This window comes from Sinocyclocheilus anshuiensis, unplaced genomic scaffold, assembly GCF_001515605.1.
Source record: "Sinocyclocheilus anshuiensis isolate Anshui unplaced genomic scaffold, SAMN03320099.WGS_v1.1 scaffold609, whole genome shotgun sequence".
NCBI lineage: Eukaryota > Metazoa > Chordata > Actinopteri > Cypriniformes > Cyprinidae > Sinocyclocheilus > Sinocyclocheilus anshuiensis.
The window spans coordinates 1,897,170-1,918,735 of NW_015541011.1; the positions used below are offsets into that span (position 1 = coordinate 1,897,170).

General features: G+C 36.6%; 1 protein-coding gene and 1 long non-coding RNA gene across 3 annotated transcripts; one reads left to right on the top strand and one right to left on the bottom strand.

Annotated features, from left to right (window-relative positions):
* Window positions 1-1,457: 1,457 nt before the first annotated feature.
* LOC107690379 (uncharacterized) lies at window positions 1,458-7,733 on the bottom strand. The gene is made up of 3 exons (XR_001634434.1): window positions 7,332-7,733; window positions 1,755-1,941; window positions 1,458-1,691 (listed from the first exon to the last, which is right to left on the bottom strand). It is a non-coding gene; the product is annotated as an uncharacterized LOC107690379 (long non-coding RNA).
* A 1,788-nt stretch (window positions 7,734-9,521) lies between these two features.
* Window positions 9,522-14,648, top strand: LOC107690378 (COUP transcription factor 2). Of its 2 annotated transcripts, none has more exons than XM_016488687.1 (3): window positions 9,522-10,749; window positions 11,751-12,296; window positions 14,120-14,648. In XM_016488687.1, the coding sequence occupies exons 1-3, from the start codon at window positions 10,290-10,292 to the stop codon at window positions 14,392-14,394; spliced, it is 1,281 nt and encodes a 426-aa protein (XP_016344173.1). In that variant the 5' UTR covers window positions 9,522-10,289; the 3' UTR covers window positions 14,395-14,648. The 2 variants fall into 2 exon arrangements, with proteins under 2 accessions (XP_016344173.1, XP_016344174.1); XM_016488688.1 differs by having other exon boundaries at window positions 11,769-12,296; window positions 14,120-14,647.
* The last annotated feature ends 6,918 nt before the right edge of the window (window positions 14,649-21,566 follow it).

A 21,566-nucleotide genomic window follows, 5' to 3' on the forward strand; every position in this document is an offset into this window, starting at 1 on the left:
TGTATAAACAATTTCCTTCAGAGATTGCTAGTAAATTTCATAAATAATTACAGCAAGTAGCACATTCAATTAAATGTGAAATTCTGCAGTAGAATGACTGATTTATTTACAAAACATTTTTACGTTTGTATTTAGCATCGATGAATTATCTCTGTATTCTCTCAAAATATTTTTTTAAATAAATAGTATTAGTTGTTTGTGTATATAATTTCATTTGTTAGTTGAATTCAAAATCCCATTTTTGGCCCTATGTTGAAAACCATGAATATTGATCATTGTTGTATCTGTTATTTCTTTAACTTTGAGGACTAACTTATTTGCATGATCTGGATCAGCTGAGTGACAAAATCATCTGTGATGTCGATGACATTATTCTTGCAGTTTTTTTTTTTTTGTCTTATCTAGTGGCATTAGCAGTTCAGCCGTTTTGTTTCAAATGTGCCATTGCACACATTACTTACTCCAAAAGTCAAATAATTAAACTGAAAAAATCCATTTTGGTAAAGGATTAAATAAAGATATGTGTGCGTAAATAGGTTACTCCCACAGGCTTTCATGAAAACATTAGGCTAAATACATTTTTGAAGACTTTAGGGTCAATGCCAGTTTTTCCCAAACATTTGTTTTAACCACCTTTCATATAAAGATACTTCTCATAATATCTCAAAATACTTCTGAAGAATGTGAAAGTGCAAACACAAACTTAAAAACTATACCCACGTCTCAGTAGCCCACATTAAAAAACAAGCTGCGTTCAATTACAGACAGCAAATACGCACTCTGAATCTCTCTCTCTCTCTCTCTCTCTCTCTCTCTCTCTCTCTCTTTCAATTACAGACAGCAAGTACACACTCTGAATCTCTCGCTCCCTCCTTCTGTCTTTCTCATTTCTTTTCTTCTGCTTTGGCTCTTTGATTACTTTTGAAAACATTTATATTCCCCAATAACATGGGTTTAGTCTAGTGATCAGTGATTAAATCCAGACTGGTATAGTAAATGCAGAAGAATATATGTGGAAAATAATATCTATCTATAATTGTTCATAACAGCTAAAGAAATGGAAACATTTATGGTAATGTTTGCAATAAAAATGCCAGTTACAGCTCCACATTAAATAAAGATTCAGAGCTGTACTACACTACACTGTACTATAACATTTACTTATTTTCAAATTCACATTTTTCACTAAAGATTTATATTTAAAATTGGAATGCTGTAGATTTCATAAGAAAGGTATGAGGACAAATCCCTCATATCTAAAGATATACTCTTTACATACCTGCCTGTAAAATAACTATGATGATTAATGACAGACAGACAGATAGACAGACAGATAGACAGATAGATAGACAGATAGATAGATAGATAGATAGATAGATAGATAGATAGATAGATTGCTAGATTGATTGATTGACTCATGTTTAATAATAACAAACAACATGCATACAGGAGCCATGTTTATTTATTTGTGCTTTTGGCAGAAATTATTGTACAGTTGATAATTAAACATTTCTACTATTGTCATCAAGAAAATATTTTCTTTCATTGCATCCTTCTTTAAAGAAACACAGTGCTACGTCTTGTTCAGTTGCATTATTTAATCATACGTCATAACATTATTTGCAGAATTACATTATGTACGTAGTTGATTTCAAGCAGTTTGTTGTCAGTTGAGCCAATGATCCTTTTGCCTATAAAAGAATCCATTACAGGTTGGTTGCTCCAGTAGGTCAAAAGCATACATTAAGGCTTACTTTCCTTGCTTTGTCTTTGTGGGATCTTTGCGTGAAGTTCCTCCTCCCATCAGGCATTTGGTGTTGATGTCAACGTCACCACTCAGTATTCTTCAGTTCCCACAGTGGCCGTGTCCTCTGCCCTCATCACAATCCTGCAGAGGTCTGAGACAATGCACAGCTAGTCTGCCAGGATGTCGTATTCTACCTATAGTTTCGGACAGTTGATCATAGTTAAAGTTGTCAATTACAACAAAAGTAGTATGTATTATTGTTTCTGTATTCCAGTAAACACTTAGCATAGGACACTTGCATTTTTACACCTATGTTGTCTGTTATCTTATTTGTTTTTATTTAAGTGACTTTAAATGTAACAAGTGATCTATTTAAAATGAATATGATGATAATTCAATGGAAAAAATAAATGAGCAATAATAACATTCATACATAGCATGTAAGTACATATTATTTGCATCACACCTTTTTGTAACACGGGGTTTTTGACTTGATGTGAAGTGGAAAATGGAAGTTTGTCATTCAGTCTAAGAAGCAAATTAACAAATTAAGCTTTTGCTGTTTAAATTGACACTGTAATCCATCATTGGAGAATCAAACTTGGATCTATCATGATTCTGCTGGCTGCTTAGATTGGCCCTCAGGGCAACCAGAAATAGACAGGGAGAGGGTAACCTGCACCAACTGAACGAATCAATCACACAGAGACTTGTACACACTTACAGCAAAAGGTGTTTTGATAAGAATTTAATGGCCAAAACTCTGATTAAATAATTGTTTTCCTGTTTTTTTTTTTGTTTGTTTTTTTAATAAAAATGGTTGATCATCCTTTGTTTTTTTTGTAAACCTTATCAATGATATTAATGTTTTTAGTGTGACTCTTCCATTATTGTCATAGCTTGTAATCGAAGACTGTGTATGCATAGTAAGAACCAACAAAAAGTACAATTAACTAAATGTTTGCCAGCCCAACTGTGGAATACACATAGAAATAATCACTTCAAAATCTTAATTCATAGTCATATGCTGCCTGTTCTAGATTTACTGCATATGGCAAACAATTTCCCTTAGCATAATCCCTTATCACATACAGTGGGTGAATCATATCAGATAAATGACAGAATTTTTTTATTCTTTTTTTTTTTTTGCACCCAAAGTGTATTTAGTTGACCTTTTACCCAGTGTTCGAACTATACCGTGGTCTTTGGGGGAGCCCACTTGTTTTTTTGGAGCCGAGCTCCCCCTAGCTCCCCCCTAGTTCGCACCCTGCTTTTACCTGTATAAGTTCAGTATGACGCTTTACGTGTATACTTTATACTGCTGCTATACCTGTGGAAACTATCTTTGATTCTGTAGTACAGTTAATTCCACTACAACACTTTGTGTAACAGGTCATGAGTATCCCTTCAATCTCGCTGCAGTCTGGTATTATTGCTACGCTATAAGAAATAAGAAAAGGACATTGAAAGACTTCCCAGACAGTTACATTTTGAAGTCTAGGCTATATGGGTATAGGCTATAATTTCATAAGATCTTTTTTCATGGACTGTGGCAACAATTAGTCCATGTTCTTTTCTTAAAGAGTGAAATACATAGCTAAAGCTTCTTGTCCTGTGAAGAAGCAGTAAGTCATCTGAATTCCCAGGAAAATGGTGTTGTTTTAAGACTGAAGGTAATGCTGAACAAATTACACCATATTTGGGCACAGAGCCAGGCTTCTGTAGAGAATAAAACCATAATCCTATTCAGTTTGCCCGTAACCGATATGAGATTTTCTTCAATGAGTTGGAAGAATATGTCAAGGGGAGTTTTTTTTAGATCTATTTAAATGACAAACAATAAAAAGGCAGGATTGCGTTAGAAAATTCTTCAGAAGTGTCCTGTATTATTTTGGATTAATGTATTGAGAATAATCATAATCAGATTTTCCAAGTGTGTTTTTCCCTTTTTAGTAGTAAAAATACATGTACAGGTGGAACTGAGCAATTAACTATAGTGCCAGCAGCCATAATCTGTATTTGCTTAAGTGAAAGTTCAGAACACATCCACGTGTTAGAAATATATTTAATTTATGAAAACATTTCATGTTACCTGTTATGTACATTTTAGACTGTCAGCAAGTTGATAGGTTAAGTCTTTTTCTGACTTTTTGAGGCTGGTGTATTTAAAAAAAAAAAAAAAAGCTTTCAATTTATGTTGCTTATACTTAATTAGTTTATATAATTAAAATAAAATGTTCAATAGCATTACAAATATTTTTGTTGTTTATACTCATATTTAAGACACTAATAGATTATTGAAAATATTACAAATTTCAAAGCAAGAAATGCAGATATGTGCACACATTGTATGTTTACAAGTGTAATCAGTCTGAAAATAAATTGATAATGTTTCCTTTACATCTAGTAAAATAAATAAAAAGGGCTAATTTGCAAACTCAAATGTATTGCTGTATTGGCCAAGAGAATTGTAATTGCTAATTACTGCAAAATATCAGAAAATGCTTCACAACAGATGTGCTATATAAACTACAACCACACTAGCTGACAGGTCTATTACTTGCTCGTTTGGACACGTTTTAAACCACACCCTGATCCAGTGGTTTTAAATCCTTCAAATAAGAGACAAAATGTGCAGTGCTGTGGCTTACCATGCAGGACCAGGAATGAAAACCACAGGTCTGATCAACCCAACATAAGCACGCAAATATAAAGCATTCAGCAGCAATAATGCTACTACCACTACTAATGATAATTATTATCATTATTATTATTATTATTATTATTATTATTATAGTTAAGTTACGTTTTGGTGTAATATGATCATCTTGAAGCCAAAATATATAAGTCCTTCATTAGCATGATGCATCCAATTACCTAATAACCTAGAATTTCTGAGATGCGATTGTGCATTTTGTTACATTTTTCGGTAATAATTCGATTTTTTAAAATAATAAATTATGTTTATGTATTTCTGACTTCTGGTTCGCCTTAATCAGTCTCCTCATGTTGATTAGCCTGGTTAACCTTTGAGCCGTACTGGGTCCGTAAGGGTTAATCAGGCCGGGATCTCAGTGACCCGAGGGTCAGATTGCCTCTATCTCATGCTTGAAGGATTCGGTGGAGGCAGCGATAAGACTAGGGTCAAGTTTCCTCTTCCAACCCATCAAAGCGCAAGACACCTGCGCCTAAACCTGCGCTCGCAAAGCTTTTGAGAGTTACTATATCATGTCCGCGGATTAATATGAACAAAATAAATGTAGGCTACTCTGAGTGTTCAATAAAAATTGGGGGGGAAATCCAGTGGGGAAAAAAATTATATTTTCTTATGTTCGATATAACATTTTATATATTAGTTAATCATGCAGAGTTTAGCTGTGTCTTTTAAGGTTCAACGTCTAGTTTGATATGTAGTCTGCTGATGACTTTGCAGATTTGCTGCGGTTTGGATATTTGGCTTTGCTTATTCAATGTCTATCGATTTATTCGCTTATTACTCTTCTTACAGGAGTCACATCTTACACACTCGTGTCCCAGCGTGCGTAGCCTACTTTACTTTACAGACAATAATAAAGTGATTTACCCCTTTCTTCGCGTCCCAGCCATGGAAAATCGTTAAAGATCCTGTTATTTGTGTGTGATGATCAGTAAATATTTAGTGTAGTGTCTCGTCCTAATCGATAGAAGTCCCGATGGGGGAGCGCTATTGTGTGCGTGGACTCTTTCTTGTGCAGTGCGTTTTACAATGATAAATACCAGGACGACTTTGCTTGCACTTTACTGATCAACATCAAGTTGCTTGAAAACGGCTTTCAGCGTGGAAGTTACTTCAGCGCAACCACCGATCACAGGCTATTTTTAAGTGCAAAGTGATTCGTTTCTACTCGATTGCTAGTGGCGTTTGCTTTTATTTTGAGATCTTTCAGAGGTGGAACAAATGACCTATAGTGAATAAAACTTTGTTTTTGGAATTTTAATGAAACGTGGTTCATGTAATTAGCTACTTAGCTAAGTAGTCACATTTGAGGCCTTTGTATTAAGACTGTATATTAATAGGCCTATAGCCTAATTCAATGTGTCTTCACGGCTTTGCGTTGGAAATGCTGGTAGGCTTTAAATAATGTGATATGAATACAGGCGTTTATTTATTGTTTGTTTGTTTGTTTATTTGAATGCCTGTTGAATGGTTATATATGACACACCGTTCATCTAGCTTGTATTAGCTATACTCAGACCTGAAACTCTCCTGTGTATAGCTAGGTGGCATAGCAGAATACACAATTAAAGCGCCCTGCATAGCCTACACAACTCTTAAAACCTATCAGGCATTGACTGGATTACTTTACTTCAACCATAACTGTCGGATATACTGCAATTTGACGTCACTCGTGAACGCAGTAGACGTCTTACGACTGCATTCTAGCAGCAGTGCTTTCTGACGTGCTGTTAGCTTTGTTTTTATTCAGACTCGTGGTCTAAGCATATAAGCATCAAAGCCTTATTGATGAGATGTTCTCGCATTCTTGCAGATTTATGTTTTTTTTAAACAATATTTGCATAACGGTAAAAGTTTATTTCGTCAGTTATCGAAATTCACTGATCTAATAAAGTCCTCACTTTGGACTTAACCATTGAAAAAGCGACAAAGGCATATCACTGTTACTAGTTTGCACATAAACAGACAGGTGTCTCTCCTGACTTCACCCCCTCCCTCCCCCAATCACACAGCCCACACAAAGCAGCTGCACTGAGGAGGCTTTTTACCTTCTGGGGAAAAGAAAAAGACGCACAGGAGCAATTTCTGTCTCTTTTTTTTTTTTTTTTTTTTTTTTTTTTTACAAAAACAAAAAATCTCTGTCTTCAAAGTCATCAACACGACTGTCCTTCTATTAGGATATGTACTACTAAATATTAACGTGATTTAAGCGTCGCAGAAAAGTTTGACCGATTTTGCTTGTCGGTTTGTCTTTTTTTTTTTCCTCCCTAAAGTTTAGTAATCATTCAAATAAACAGAGAGCCGCATTTTTGTCAGTGGAAAAGGAAACGTTGATTCCACTTCCAAACAGAGGGTTAATTCGCACAGAAAGAGAAGACTAAGTATATTTTTCATATAGGAGAGGATGCATCACGGGGAAGACGAATCAACATCATATGCATTTGGTATGTTCAGGCTATAATTGTTGAGAATCAAACCTCATTTAGCATGTACATATTATTTGGAATGTGTATGTTAAAGTAAACCTGATTGTTTTGTGTGTTGTGAATTAATTCAAAACATTGATTAAAATAATATAAATAAGAACATTGTATCTACAGCAAACGCATCCTTGAGCGGAACACTTTGTCCATTCTTTATATAAGCATTGCAAGTTGGTACGCATTATTTTATTTTTATTTTATTTTATTTTTCTTTCTTTCTTTTTGATCTTTGTCAATAATTTTGCTGATATTTAAGAAGTGATGGTGTATTGCATGCATGTCTCTCTATGCGTCTTTACTAGTCGTATTCTTGGTTTAAAAAAGAACAAAAAATATGAGACATCCGTGTATTTGCAAGTTAAAGTGTGAAAATATGAACACTTACCTTGATCTTGGGGTAAAATCCACTTTGCATCATACGCTATAATTTACGTCTGCGGTATTGCTTTCGGCTGTCTTGTTCACATACAGGCTTTTGAATGGTCAGAGATGATGTACGGTGTTCACTTTTGATCGTTTCGCTAAACTGGCCAAAATTAACCGAAACGCTGCAATAGCCTACTCCCGTGCGTGAACAACACCGTAGAGAAAAGGTGTGGAAGAGACCTGCAAGCGCACCTCTGCGACGTCCAAGTCAATTAGAAGGAAATCTCAAAAGTATTAATCAGATTAAAACAGGCGCATGTTACTTTGGTGTATGTGAAAGGAGAGCGACCGATGTAGTTTCCATTTAAGATGGCTCTTCCACCTTAAAGAGCGAGTTTAGCCAGAAATAATCCTAACGCAAGGGGGCGCCCATATACTGTTGTACGTCCAGTCTTCAGCATTTTTTCCCTCTGAGGCATCATCATATGCTCTGATTTAGCACTGTACGTTTTTCAGTGGACCTAACTCCGACAACCCCTGGTGATACAGAAAGTAGACTTCAACAAGCGAGCTTTCGAAAAAAATGTGCTCTGACTTATAACCCGAGGAGCGGAAACGGAGACACCTCATTTGACCACCCCGAGGCTCCCAGCGAACATCTAGGGCAATTAACATACGACTTCTGGGCTTCTGCTTTCTCAATGAGCATCATTCATCTTATGTTTGAATGAATGTTGAATGTTTTGAGTTTTATTTATTTATTTATTTATTTAATCCAGTGATCCATATCCGAGGAAGTTATGTGATATTATATTAACTTCACTGAGTAAAGATATCTGTAGCATGCCAAGGCCCTAAAAGCACAGTAATCCTAAAATTATCTTTTGTTAGGCTATATGAGAACATGCTGAATGCAGTATCGCTGCATAAAAAAAAACATATCGTATTGAGGGCCGTTTGGCCTTATATATATATATATATATATATATAGGGATAAATCAATGTATTATAAGTTATTAAAAAACCTCAATATTCATTACTTTATTGCTAGTAGTCATGATTACGACGAAAGAAAACAGCAGCACAAGTGACAATTGGTGTTGATTTCAACAAGTAAGACTGTAAATTGTGTGGATAACGGTATAAAAGTCTGTAATCATCAAATATACTTTTTAGATTGTGGAGGTATATACACGTAAAGTCAGTCGACTTACATATAAGACCTATAGCCTAATACGCCAATATAATAGGTATTTTGGACTAATTTATTGGATTGGTATATAAAACAAACGCAACGTAAGCTATTCATGTTCTGATCAAATTAAACAAATGTAATATTCACAAAAACATAGCTTGCACACATTCAGACACTTGATTTTTTTAAATATTTAATTTAATAAAAATGTTTGTAGAATTTTTTTTTTATTATTATTGCTGAAAAAGTAGAGTTTCGCATAGCCTATATCATTGACATAGCTATGTCTTGATTACAATGTAAGTAGGCTACTCGAACTTACAACAATAACTTGTTCCCTCGTGGACGGTCTCTGTTTTAAATGTATTTGTCAGTACATTATTGACTTGTATATGCAGTAGGCCTATATGCAGTTTCCTGATTTATAACTAGACGTTAATGCGGATAAATGGATTAACGAAATGACCAAATCATATAGGCTACGTTGCGGCCAGTCTATAGGTAGGCTATAACAAAAAGGTATGCAATGCATGTAACACACATTGGAAAATCAAAAATCTAAATGACAGAAATACCATTATGACGGAGATATTTTCATTTTGTTGTCACATAAGAGGGAATGTAGCATTTTTATTACATATATTTAAATTAGCATTTTAGAAAAGCCTCGGACCTATGTGGTGTGGAAAGCGGCTTTAAAAGGAATGCCAATCTTGTTTTTTATTTCAAATAAATAAAAATAATGAACACGTATTACGATCATTTTTCATCGAACTGTGTACAGAGCTACTCTCTTTAGGACCAAGAGGCTCCTCGACCCTTATTCCTGGCTTTGGCAAAGAACCAAGTAGCACAAGTGCCGACTAGCCAATAGGGTTCAGTGGGAGGTCCGTGAGGTCTGACCAGTTAAACACAGTCACTTTCCATATATGGCAACTCATCTCCATGGTAACGTGTGCTAAGTTGCAGCAGTCGTGTCAAAGTTCACTATATAGAGAGCTCAGTGAGCTGATCAGAGAGAAAGCATTCTGCCAGCCCAGCGCCTACAAATCGCAGTCACTTCCTAACCTCCCCCTTTTTAACATATTTGATCACTTTGGTTCTCTGTTCTCTCTCTTATTATTTTTACGCGCATGAAGGAGGTTCTGTAGGTTGTGATCTTTTTGTTTTATTATCAGTCCTGTTTGCCGGAGAGTTGACTTCATATTTGACTCGAGCACAGGCTGCAACTGCGCGCGGCTGCTACCGCTACCTCATCTGAAGAAAAGGAAGAAGCGGCAATATTTTTTTTTTTTTGCCAGTTGTTGGTTTTCTTCAAGACTTTACGCTGGAACTTCTCGCGTGTCGCAAGTATCTTTGAAAGCTGCGTGTTTCTGTGCGTCCGAACATCGCTACACACGTGAAGTTATCTGTCCTGCTCTGTTCATATCTTCATCCGCAGTGTTTATTTCCCATTTTTTCGTTGATGGGTTTACTGGATGGATGACTGCAAGTGCCCCTGGACTTGGCCTCTTAGAACAAGGCTGCTATTCGTCTTGTCTTTGCTTCAGTTTTAACCACATGCCAGGTAACGCTGTTTCAGTCAAGAAATAGACTACTGTTTGTCGTCGGTGCGCAACTTTGAACGGACATTCAGACTCTAACCGACCGTGCCGATCCTGAATTATTTATTTTACCTTCCTAAGTGATAAAGGCACCGTGCTGCGTTATTATTTCTTTAAGCAAAGCATTCCGAAACCAAAAACGGGAAACAAAAAGTTTTCTTAACGTTGACTGATAGATATGGCAATGGTAGTGTGGAGAGGCTCCCAGGACGATGTGGCCGAGACCCAGGGCACCCTCTCATCGCAAGCCCAAGGAGGACTATCCCTTCCAACCCCTCAACCAGGCCAGCTAGGTCTGACGGCCTCTCAGGTCGCCCCTCCGACCCCTCAGACACCCGTTCAAGGACCCCCGAACAACAACACACAGTCCACCCCGACGAACCAGACGACGCAGAGTCAGTCGGAAAAGCAGCAACCACAGCACATAGAGTGCGTGGTTTGCGGGGACAAATCCAGCGGCAAACACTATGGCCAGTTTACATGCGAGGGGTGTAAAAGCTTTTTCAAACGGAGCGTACGAAGGAACCTCACTTATACATGCCGTGCCAACAGGAATTGTCCCATTGACCAGCACCATCGCAATCAGTGTCAGTACTGCCGCTTCAAAAAATGCCTCAAAGTTGGCATGAGACGGGAAGGTATTCGGATTTTTGTTGTTTTACTGCTGTCTTTGTCTTTTGTATTTAGCCTAATTAAACCATGCATGCTACGTCCCCCTGTATTTTGTCCCCGACTCTTCTCTCTCAGTCTGCCCGACCACAGCACGCGAAGGAACCGCCTACAGCGCTCGAGTCTGAGCGTTATCTCGGCGCCCGTAATGCGCCAATAATGAACACTCTCTCAAGCGACTATTTCGCATTGTACGTGTTGGCAACGTTAAATTGATCACCACTTTTATTCGGCGACGAAAATATGGGCATTCGTCTTGCATTTTTAATAATATCGCTGCAGATATGCCGTGCGGTTATGGCGAGGGAGTGTGGAGAGGCAGCGTCAAAATCACACACACACACACACACACACTAGGTTAGGGTCTCCAGATCGACCGCAATCTACATTGCTCTTCTCCGATATAAAAGTAAATAATAATCACTGTTGCGCTTTTGTTAATATTTATGTGAATAAATGTTCCACCAGACACCCAGTTCGCTCGCAGATTCTCAATACACAGCAGAACTGACTCTGTCGCTAGCTAAATAGGTTAAGGGTTAGCATTCATGTCTTTCTTTGTGCATGTATTCACTGGACTCATGTTGTCTACTGTGAAACGTAAACACCAATCATTTGTAAAGTAGGCCTACGCTAGAATTTAAACATTTGCTAATATCTATTTTTCTGTTAAGTAAAACCTTGACACTAATTATTTTCTGTGTATGCAGTGCACGGTGCAGAACATTATTGTGAGCATATCGTGTACCTAGTTTTTTTATTATTATTATTATTATTTCACTTAACAGTAGAACCATGAAAGCCACATAGTTTAAAAGTTCTGCACGTGTCAAGTGACATAATTTGATTGTATTAATACAGTTTGGTGTAGTTCTCTAAACAAATTGTGTGGTAACAACACACTAAGTGAAGTAGAAACAAGATCAAGCTATGTTATGTTGTTGTAGAATTCAAGCATCAATATCTACAGTTTCTCATTTTACTGCAGCCGTGCAAAGGGGACGGATGCCACCCACACAGCCACACCATGGTCAGTTCGCCTTGACAAATGGGGACCCACTGCACTGCCATTCCTACTTATCCGGATATATCTCTCTACTACTACGAGCGGAGCCCTACCCAACTTCCCGGTATGGCAGTCAATGCATGCAACCCAACAACATCATGGGCATCGAGAACATTTGTGAACTGGCAGCCAGGATGCTGTTTAGTGCGGTAGAGTGGGCCAGGAATATTCCCTTCTTCCCAGACCTCCAAATTACCGACCAGGTTGCCCTTTTGAGGTTGACCTGGAGTGAGTTGTTTGTACTCAACGCTGCTCAATGCTCCATGCCGCTCCATGTGGCTCCACTTCTGGCGGCGGCTGGGCTCCATGCCTCCCCCATGTCTGCGGACAGAGTGGTCGCCTTTATGGACCACATTAGGATCTTCCAAGAACAAGTAGAAAAGCTCAAAGCTTTGCACGTTGACTCTGCTGAATACAGCTGTTTAAAGGCCATTGTTTTATTCACTTCAGGTAAGTGTTCATTCTCTAAACTTCTGTTTTATATGTCTGTGTTTTTACAGTAAATAAACGTGGATTATTTTAATAAGATCTAGAAAACCTTATGTGTGCTGGTTTTAGCCTATTTATCTGTAAACGTTATTAAAATACACTCGTCGTAATAGCCACGTAGGCCTAAGTGTAAATATTTTGCAGAGCTCTCTGATATTAATTTCAATGAGAAAGTAAAATTAGGAAAATTATTTCTTCCCATATTTTTACATCGAACATCGTTTTTATCGTCAATATAATACAGCAATTATATTTAACGCTTAAGAATTTATTGTAACACTTACGCTCTTTTAAAAATTAAATGGTGATGCAATTAATTTTTTTGTGACAGCCAGCAATACATAAAATATATTATTTATACGCATTCAAAATAATGGAAAATATATGTTTACTTATAGCGCCTATTAGCTACGTAGTCTTGATTTTTTTTTATAAAAATAAATAATAATAATAATAATAATGTAAATACAAATAATGTTAGAAAATGAGCACTGTCGACACTATCGAAATTCTAAATTGTAGCTTTATTCATATTTTGTTGTAGTTTCACAATACATAAACATAATAAGATCTTGAAGGGCAATCAATTATTTGTATTTATTTGCAATGACAGATATTAAGGATGTCATGCTGGAAGGGAGGGGTGAGGCTGTAGGAAAGGGAAGAAAGGCCTAATGCTCCGTTTACACATATCACAGCCCAGCTCTACACTGCAGCCGATAGTTTAAATTGATAGATATGTTCACGTTGCGATAAACACCAGTGGCTAGTTTTGTTTAATTGTTCTTTATTGTGGCGGGCGACAAGACATTTTTGTGCGTTGTTAAAAGCTCACAGTTCTTCCTTGTTTTGTTAGGATGATCTAGGGATCCAAGACATATGCTGGACTCTTTCCAGAACTGGGTCATGACCCTGACTTCCTTTCTTTATTTGTGTATCACAGAGCTAAAGCGAAAAAGTTTTACAGATTTAAAACTTCATGGTGAATATATTTTCTCGGAAATGTATGACTGGAAAAGCTTTCGTAGCCTACCAGTTGCACGATAAATATTGCCCCAGAATGCAAACATACTGTTTTGCTTCCTTTACATATAATGTTCCCTACAACAATAACATATAAATGGATCAAAGCTTAAAAGAAGAAATAATAACGGAAAGGTTGCTAACATTACACCTTTAAAAGTGCATGCCATGTATGGCAGCATTTTGCAATCCCCTTATTGATTTAAAGTCTTATACCACCTCTTGTGGATATTTTGCTCTTCGAGTTTGCTGTTGTTCAGTATGTTTTAAAAGTTTTGGATTAAAGGGTGTGTTGCTTATATATATATATATATATATTGCCATTCTGTTTATCTTTTTGCCAGAATAGTATGACCCACATGATGCTATATTGCTTTTTATGGGGATAACTTGAATCATGATTCAAAAGGTTTAGAACAACTCGTAGCCTACGCTGGAATGTTTACTCAATTAGCTCTCTTTTATAAAATACGAGTATAAACGATCTGTGTATCTCGTAAGGTATATGTATTTGAACGTAAAAACTAAAGTTAACTCGTATGGCACATTTGATTTTCAGAAAGCGAATGTTTTGTGCATTGCGTTAGTTGGGCTACATGCTATATATTGTGATGTGCAGTGTGTAGGCTATATACTGGCGTAATAGCAAAGTTCAATGAAATAGTATGTGTTACTGTAGTGTGGCTTGTCGTTTTGTAAATTGATTGTCCAGGTGTGGAGCTGATGTTATAAACATTTGATTATCTCTCCATTCCTTATAGATGCGTGTGGCCTGTCAGATGTGGCCCATGTGGAAAGTTTGCAAGAGAAGTCCCAGTGCGCTCTGGAGGAGTACGTTCGGAGCCAGTATCCCAACCAGCCAACTCGGTTTGGGAAGTTATTACTGCGCTTGCCCTCTCTCCGTACAGTCTCTTCCTCGGTCATAGAGCAATTATTTTTCGTCCGATTGGTAGGTAAAACCCCAATTGAAACCCTCATCAGGGATATGTTGCTGTCGGGGAGCAGTTTTAACTGGCCTTACATGTCGATTCAGTAGGCAGAAGGAATTATCAAAGGGGCTGTGACTACAATAGTTAGCGCTTCTTTTGTAGAAGGAAACGGCTGTTACACGAGTTTACTTTCACGAAGAAAGACTTTCATACAATGACTGTGAATTTTAAAATTGAGACATTCAGTGAAGCCTCGAAATCCAGAGATTGCTCCCAATGTCATTCTGAACAGTTTGTTATAATGTTTTTTGTTTGTTTGTTGTTGTTGTTTTTTTTTTTAATAAATGCAAAGATGAATAAATAAATAAATAAATTACCCACTAAAATTAATACAAAAGGGAAAAAGGCAAGAAAAAAAAACAATTAAAGGATTTTCACACTCTTTTCTGGGACAGCAAAACTATAAAGTGCATTTAAGCGACAATTTGGAAAGATTAAGAAGAGAAGAAAAAAAAAACGTTTTTTGTTTTTTTTCCAAATTGCTTTATTGTCCCGTGTCCATGTATCTATAGCTGTTTTTGTAATTTTTGTTCCTCATTTCTGGTTCTAAACCGGCCTGTGATTCTGTAGTATGCAGTTGCTGTGTTTTTTTTTTGTTGTTGTTTTTTTTCTAATAACCATGGCTTCTTCTAAAACAGTTCAGTGTTGTAAAGACGTTCTTCGAGAATTCGAGAATTAAAACTCAATCCACAGCAATATAGGCTATGCTTAATGCTGCAAGCGCACTTACTCTATTGATGTCCCTTAATGAACAAGAGTAGGGATTATTTTCATGATCGACTCAAACTTATATACACAAAATGCCAGAGCACTATTAATGTTCTAATGTCTTAAACAACTCTTCTAACTGATATAGACACCCCTAAATCATTATCCCCCAAAATGGACGCAGGAGCAATACTCCACTCTGCAAAAAGTATCAGTTATAAGCGCCACAAAAGTATTTGCAAAATCTCATCGTATTTGGTTGACAGTTATGACCTGTCTTTTTTTTTTTTTTTTTTTTATTTTGGTTAGGGAATGGTCGTCAGGTTGTAATGCAAATAGTAGAACAACGTGTTTGATTTTACAGTTTAGGAGAGCCCCACTTAATATTTTCAGATGTATTACAGGAACCCACCTTAAGTTGCGCCCATGCGAATTCTCGCTCAAGTGTTTTACCACAGTAAACTGTATTTTGTCATCATTCTTTTAATGATAAAGCAGCAGTATTAATAAGACGTCCCTATAAATGTCTCTCAACACTTAAAGCATTAAAGTGCCTGTACAGCGCAAATGTGTTATTAACGGTTACTGTTAATACTGGTAAGTCTATACACAACGGGGAACACGCTTAGAATTTACAAAGTAAGTCTTATAATTGTTCATTTCACTTGAAGATAAAAAAAATCACAAGTAGAGGCAGTATTCTTGTAAATATAGGTCAATTCATTTCAAGTACTTTTCTTTATACAACGTATATGTGATTAAGAATAAAACTGTGGTTGCCAATTTTTTTCGGTAATACAAATGTCTTCAAATGAGTGACAGACTTAGCTAGTAGCACTGAAAGTTCTGTTTGTAATGTACATACATATTAAGACAAATGTTTTTTTTTCTTTCTTTCTTTTTCATGTATTTAGACTGTGAATGCATGGCCACAGGTCGCTAACCTATTTTACCTTTGATATATATATATATATATATAAATTTCCGGTAATACAAATGTCTTCAAATGAGTGACAGACTTAGCTAGTAGCACTGAAAGTTCTGTTTGTAATGTACATACATATTAAGACAAATGTTTTTTTTTCTTCCTTTCTTTTTCATGTATTTAGACTGTGAATGCATGGCCACAGGTCGCTAACCTATTTTACCTTTGATATATATATATATATATAAATGTAAATGTTTTTGACTGTATAGATATAATCTGTGCATTCAGTACACTAGCCCTTGTATTTAAAAAGACAAAAAAAAATGGGAAAAAAATGTTCGACGATAGGTTGACACTTAACAGGGTGAGCTGGTTTGGAAAGGGGTGGCTATTTTGACTTGGTGTTCTGCTCCTTTTCGGTCTGTAACAGATGCCTTGTGTGTGTATGTGTGAAAGCTTGCAATTTCGTCCTTGTTTTGAGGCTTTTCTTCAACACACAAGACACCATGTTGTGATTGGATAAAAAGGGATCATATTGTGTAGTTGATTGAACAGTTATTTTGGGCTGTTCTCTGCCACATATGGACCAGTGAATGATATGATTGTAATTATGAACAGTTTAAACTGACCCACGTTTTTATATAAATATATAAAATATATTACTGCAGGGTATTGATAACGTATAGATACTTTTTTTTATTATTATTGATTATTATTAATTGCAAGTGATATACGTGAGTGTGTGTGGAAGTTTATAGTTGAAAACAATTCTTGTTTGTTTGTGTTAGCTTATTGTAAACAAGCATTCTGCTGTAAATTTGTTATTGGTATTAAATTATAATTTATGAATTTGAAATCAAAAGGCTTTCAATGTTGTGTTATTCATTAGCAGACAAATTTGTCTGTTCTATCGGACAGTGAACTCATGCTCTGTCTCAAACTGCTGAAGGTTGGGTTTACGTATGTGTGTATGAGACGAGAGAGAGAGACGGTTGGGGGTGCGAGGGTGACTCCGAGGTTTGGCATGGGAAATTGTCCAGGTTACGTCTAAATTTGGCTATGTAAATACAAGTGCACAGTGCTGCAGTTTAAAGTGAGAACGTACGCTTTTGATTCGCCCTCTAACACTTTACTTTTTACACATTAATATTAATCCGTCTTTGATAAAACAATAAGGAAACATCAAGTATCATGTCATTCCTGCTTACAAGGTATAGATTGTGTGTATATGCGCAGAGGTTCTTGCTCATTGCCTTGTTGGGCATCACTATCCATTTTATACATAAAATCTTCTCAGCGCAGGTTGACACGTCCGAACTGAAGTCGCATGAAATGCAACATTGGACGTTCAATACATGTCAAATGAAATGCCATCTTGTTGTTAACGTGACACATGACAAAATGCAGACCCACTGTTTGTTCTACCTCAAAAGCAATATTTTATCTGTCACATTTGGGGCTATCTGTTAGAGGACACCAAGCGTGTGAAGCTATCCTGTAAACTGCGCCTTCAACTTGGTGTCCTATTAGTTGAGTCAATATGGCGTCTTGCAATTCAAAGCAAGCTACGGCTCTTGTAATAGAAACCACATTGCTAGGAGAAAAGGCCCCCTCAATCGACACCGCCCCCCCCCAAAAGAAAAAACCCCGCTTCAGACAGAAACCGTGTTAGAGTTTTGTCAGGAGTCCAAGAGTCCTAAAATGCATAGATATGCTTGATATTTTCACTGTCAATGTAATTAAAATGAGATAAAGTGAAACGTCCCAGATAAATGGGACGAACAATAATGGTAATCAGACCACTACCACCATTGCTTGTTTTTGTTCAACTGTATAATAATAATAATAATTATAATTATAATAATAATAATAATAATACAGTGCATATTAAATTAAATAAAGCTGTATAACATTTATTTAAGCTTTATTTATTTATTTATTTATGTATTTATTTATTAATTTATTTATTTGCTTGCTTGCTCCTCTTTTCACTAAAGATTCGGGGTCCTCCCTGAAACTGATCAGGAGGGCAAGAGTTATAACGTAATTCTGGTAAGTTTGTTTCGGGGCTATCGGTAAAGACCTGTTTAGATGATCGGAAATGATTGGTGGATGTTAGATATTGTTTTAAAGGTGGTCCAGGATGTGTGTTTGATGAGTGCACTAATATATGTAGCAGAGGAAGGCTTGCAATTATGACACAGTGATGAGACCTATTAACTGCTCGAGATACTATTAGTAGTTGCTTAATGATTACATTAGCATTGCATGCTTTAAATAATAATAATAATAATAATAATAATTCCACTATGTAAGTCTTTAAAACAAATTCCACAGTACACAAACGTAACAGATCTTAAGTGGTATGGTAATATATTTTGTCAAAGATGAATTGTCAGTTCCTTCGCTTTAAATGCACGTTTTGCTTTGATAGGCTTACCAGAGCAGGTTAGTAGTAATTTGGATCATGGCTTCACAGGCTTGATTTTAGTTGACAGAGCATGTGTTGAGGCTGAACTCTATAATTTGCACTTCTGTTCTTCTATTAGCGTCGGACAACGAACTAATGGGGTCTCCCTCAGTTCAATGTCACCTTTATTTATTTCTTCGTGGAAAAAGTACTATTGGGATATGGCTGGCCAACCGAGCTAACAACAAATGATTTCTAACTGCTTCTCCGTTGATTAACCATAGATATAGCAGACATTGTAAACTCGTGTAAAGCATGTCGATATTCTTGCAAGTGCGAGGAATTTTTTTTTCATAAAGGCGTTATTATGTGATGTAGGTTCGTCAAAACTGCCTCAAAAATCGTTACTGTGCAAATGTGTTGTGTTGTGTTGGCGGTCGCGAAGGGTTGAATTGCTCGGTTACCGCCATCAGCATCGTCTACACTAAATTGCAGATGTTTCTAAAATAATGAAATATAGGCTCATTTTAAAAGTTAGCAAATAATTATCTGGCCTAACAGCTAAGTGTATGTGGTTTTGTCGATCGGTTATACATCGGTTAGAGTCCTTAGCAAAAGTCATCATAGCTTTGATATAGGCTATCATATGCTCGCTTGTGTTCGTATGATGAGCTCGACGAAGGAAGAGCCAGCAATTGGTTTCCATAGCGACCTCCAAAGAGCAGCGATAATAAGCAAAGCATAGACCCCCACTCCCTTAGAAAAAAAGACAATTAAACGTTTGTGTTGTTCCTTCACGTCACTTGAGTATCATGCTATTTCTGTTTCATTATATTTATTGCCCCTCGAAGAATTTGCTAAATATAGAGGGGACCTGTCCATAATTCCAGCCCTCAGATTTAGATCAGTTTATATGAGAAAAACTCTCGTCACGACCTTAGTATTTTGGCTTCTCAAATAATGAGGTACTTTGGAGAACTTTTGTCTGACGTCATCTATATTTGCTGCAAATTGCGTGGAGTGTTCTGCAACGGAGCAATTAAACAACAATTTAATGCGGCTTAGTCTAGCGCATAAACTGTTTAAGTAAATGCTTGTATTTTCGATAATCTTCATATTAACCTTTATATGTTTTTTACAAAACCGCCAAATGCATGATTGGGTCAGTAGCCTATGCCTTGACATTCTTTCTTTTTTATTATATATATATATATAAAAAATTTTTTATAAATTATAATATATAATTCTAAAATGGAGCCATAAAAAAATTCGTATTGGTTACCCAAAATATAACATGCTTCATTGCGATGTATGTGCATTTTTTCCCTGTCCGTCTGTCTTTGTTATTTTGAATAAAGTGCTTTAAAATAGACTTGCTGCTCTCAGCTCGGTGGGTTCCTCTCTCTAAATGTTAGAAAATTGTGCCATCTACCCGCTATTCACAGAACTGTCACTTCCAGGACCTCCCGAGACCTTGAGCCAACTTTAACACAAAGGGAGAGACTGAGGGGGCTGGTGCGATGCTTCGAAGTGTAGTCTGTTCAATCTGGGCTAAAACAAGCATTAAATCAATAACATTAAATACTTTAAGCTTGAGATATTATTTTAGTATAACTTACAACGTAACAAAGTAAGGGGAGGGATTACATCACTGCATAGGCTATAGAAACCATTGCACATCCCATCCCCCATTATGATTTATAAAAACATTTTTCACAAAACAATTTCGATTGCTCCATTCATACAATAATGTGTCAAATCCTTGAGGGTGAAGAATGTTCGGCTATTTTTACCAAGTCAGATCACATCATAATCTATGAACTAACGCAGAAGACATTAAAATAACAGTAAAACACGATAGACACAATAACGCTGATAAAGTAATTGTTTAGTGTTACTCATGCTGTTAATAATAGCTAATATTTCCGTTTTATCAGCCATACGTCTTTCTGTAATGAAACATCACAAAGTCTGTGGTAAAGTTTTTCTCTCCCCACCGTTTTGTTGGAAGCAGAGGAGCAGATCACATCTTTAGCACAGTTTCAAATGGACGGGTTAATTCTTGTTTCATTCATTAGCATTCCCAGTAGCCTACACGGGTTCCTCTCAGACATCTGTCTAGTATACCCCACGTCTTTACAATGACTTCCATTCACAGTTTCTTGAGAAAAACACACACCCTGAGCGTTCTTTGGTTATCTTCTTGCGCTAAACGTTCGGTAGGTTTTTAGATCAATGTGTATTAACCTCTACCTATTTCGTCCCCGTTTAAGCTACGTTAAATTACGAACTTGGGTAAGTGAAATAGGTCTTTACCTCCGAAAGGGAAAACATAGGTCAACATTAAAGAAACAATAAAAAGTAACAATTGCACCAATGCACATAGTATTACAAAGGGGCAGGCTGCTTACAATTTACAACACGTTTTTAAATATTGTACCGTCTTTGTGTTGAAAAAGTCAAAAGTGTCATTTGCTAATACTCGGCAACTTGACTAACATCTTGAACCGAATGACTCCTTTCATTTTGAGTCCAGTTCTAAGATTTATCTTTTGTCTAAAGCACCCATATATAGCATCGCTTCAAGTCGATAATACCCTGTTTATTTTCCGACTGAGAAATGCCTGAATTTAAAGACTTAGACATACACTCTTAAAAATAAAGGTGCTTCACGATGCCATAGAAGAACCTTGTTGTCTAAATGGTTCCATAAAGAACCTTTAACATCTGAAGAACCTTTCTGTTTCACAAAAGGTTCTTTGTGGCGAAATAAGGTTCTTCAGATGACAAAAACGCAAGAAAGAGATGGTTCTTTAAAGAACCTTTGACTGAATGGTTCTTTGTGGAACCAAAAATGGTTATTCTATGGCATCGCTTGAAGAACCTTTTGAAGCACCTTTATTTTAAAGAGTGTATAAGGGTAAAGAGAAAAACTTTAGCGAACAACGTCAACAAAAACTGATACCTGTAAAAAAACGGCCTTCTACCGACTGCACACGCTGTGTCTGCTGCTAGAGTTAAACGCTGGCCCGAGTCAGTGAACTCACTTTACTGCGCGTGAGAGCGCAAAATTAAAGGCAGTCATGGTACCATCTAAACTAATATGTATAACTTGGATTTTGACTTGAACAAAGTAAGACGAATGCAAATCTGTTTCATACAGTAGTTAGAAA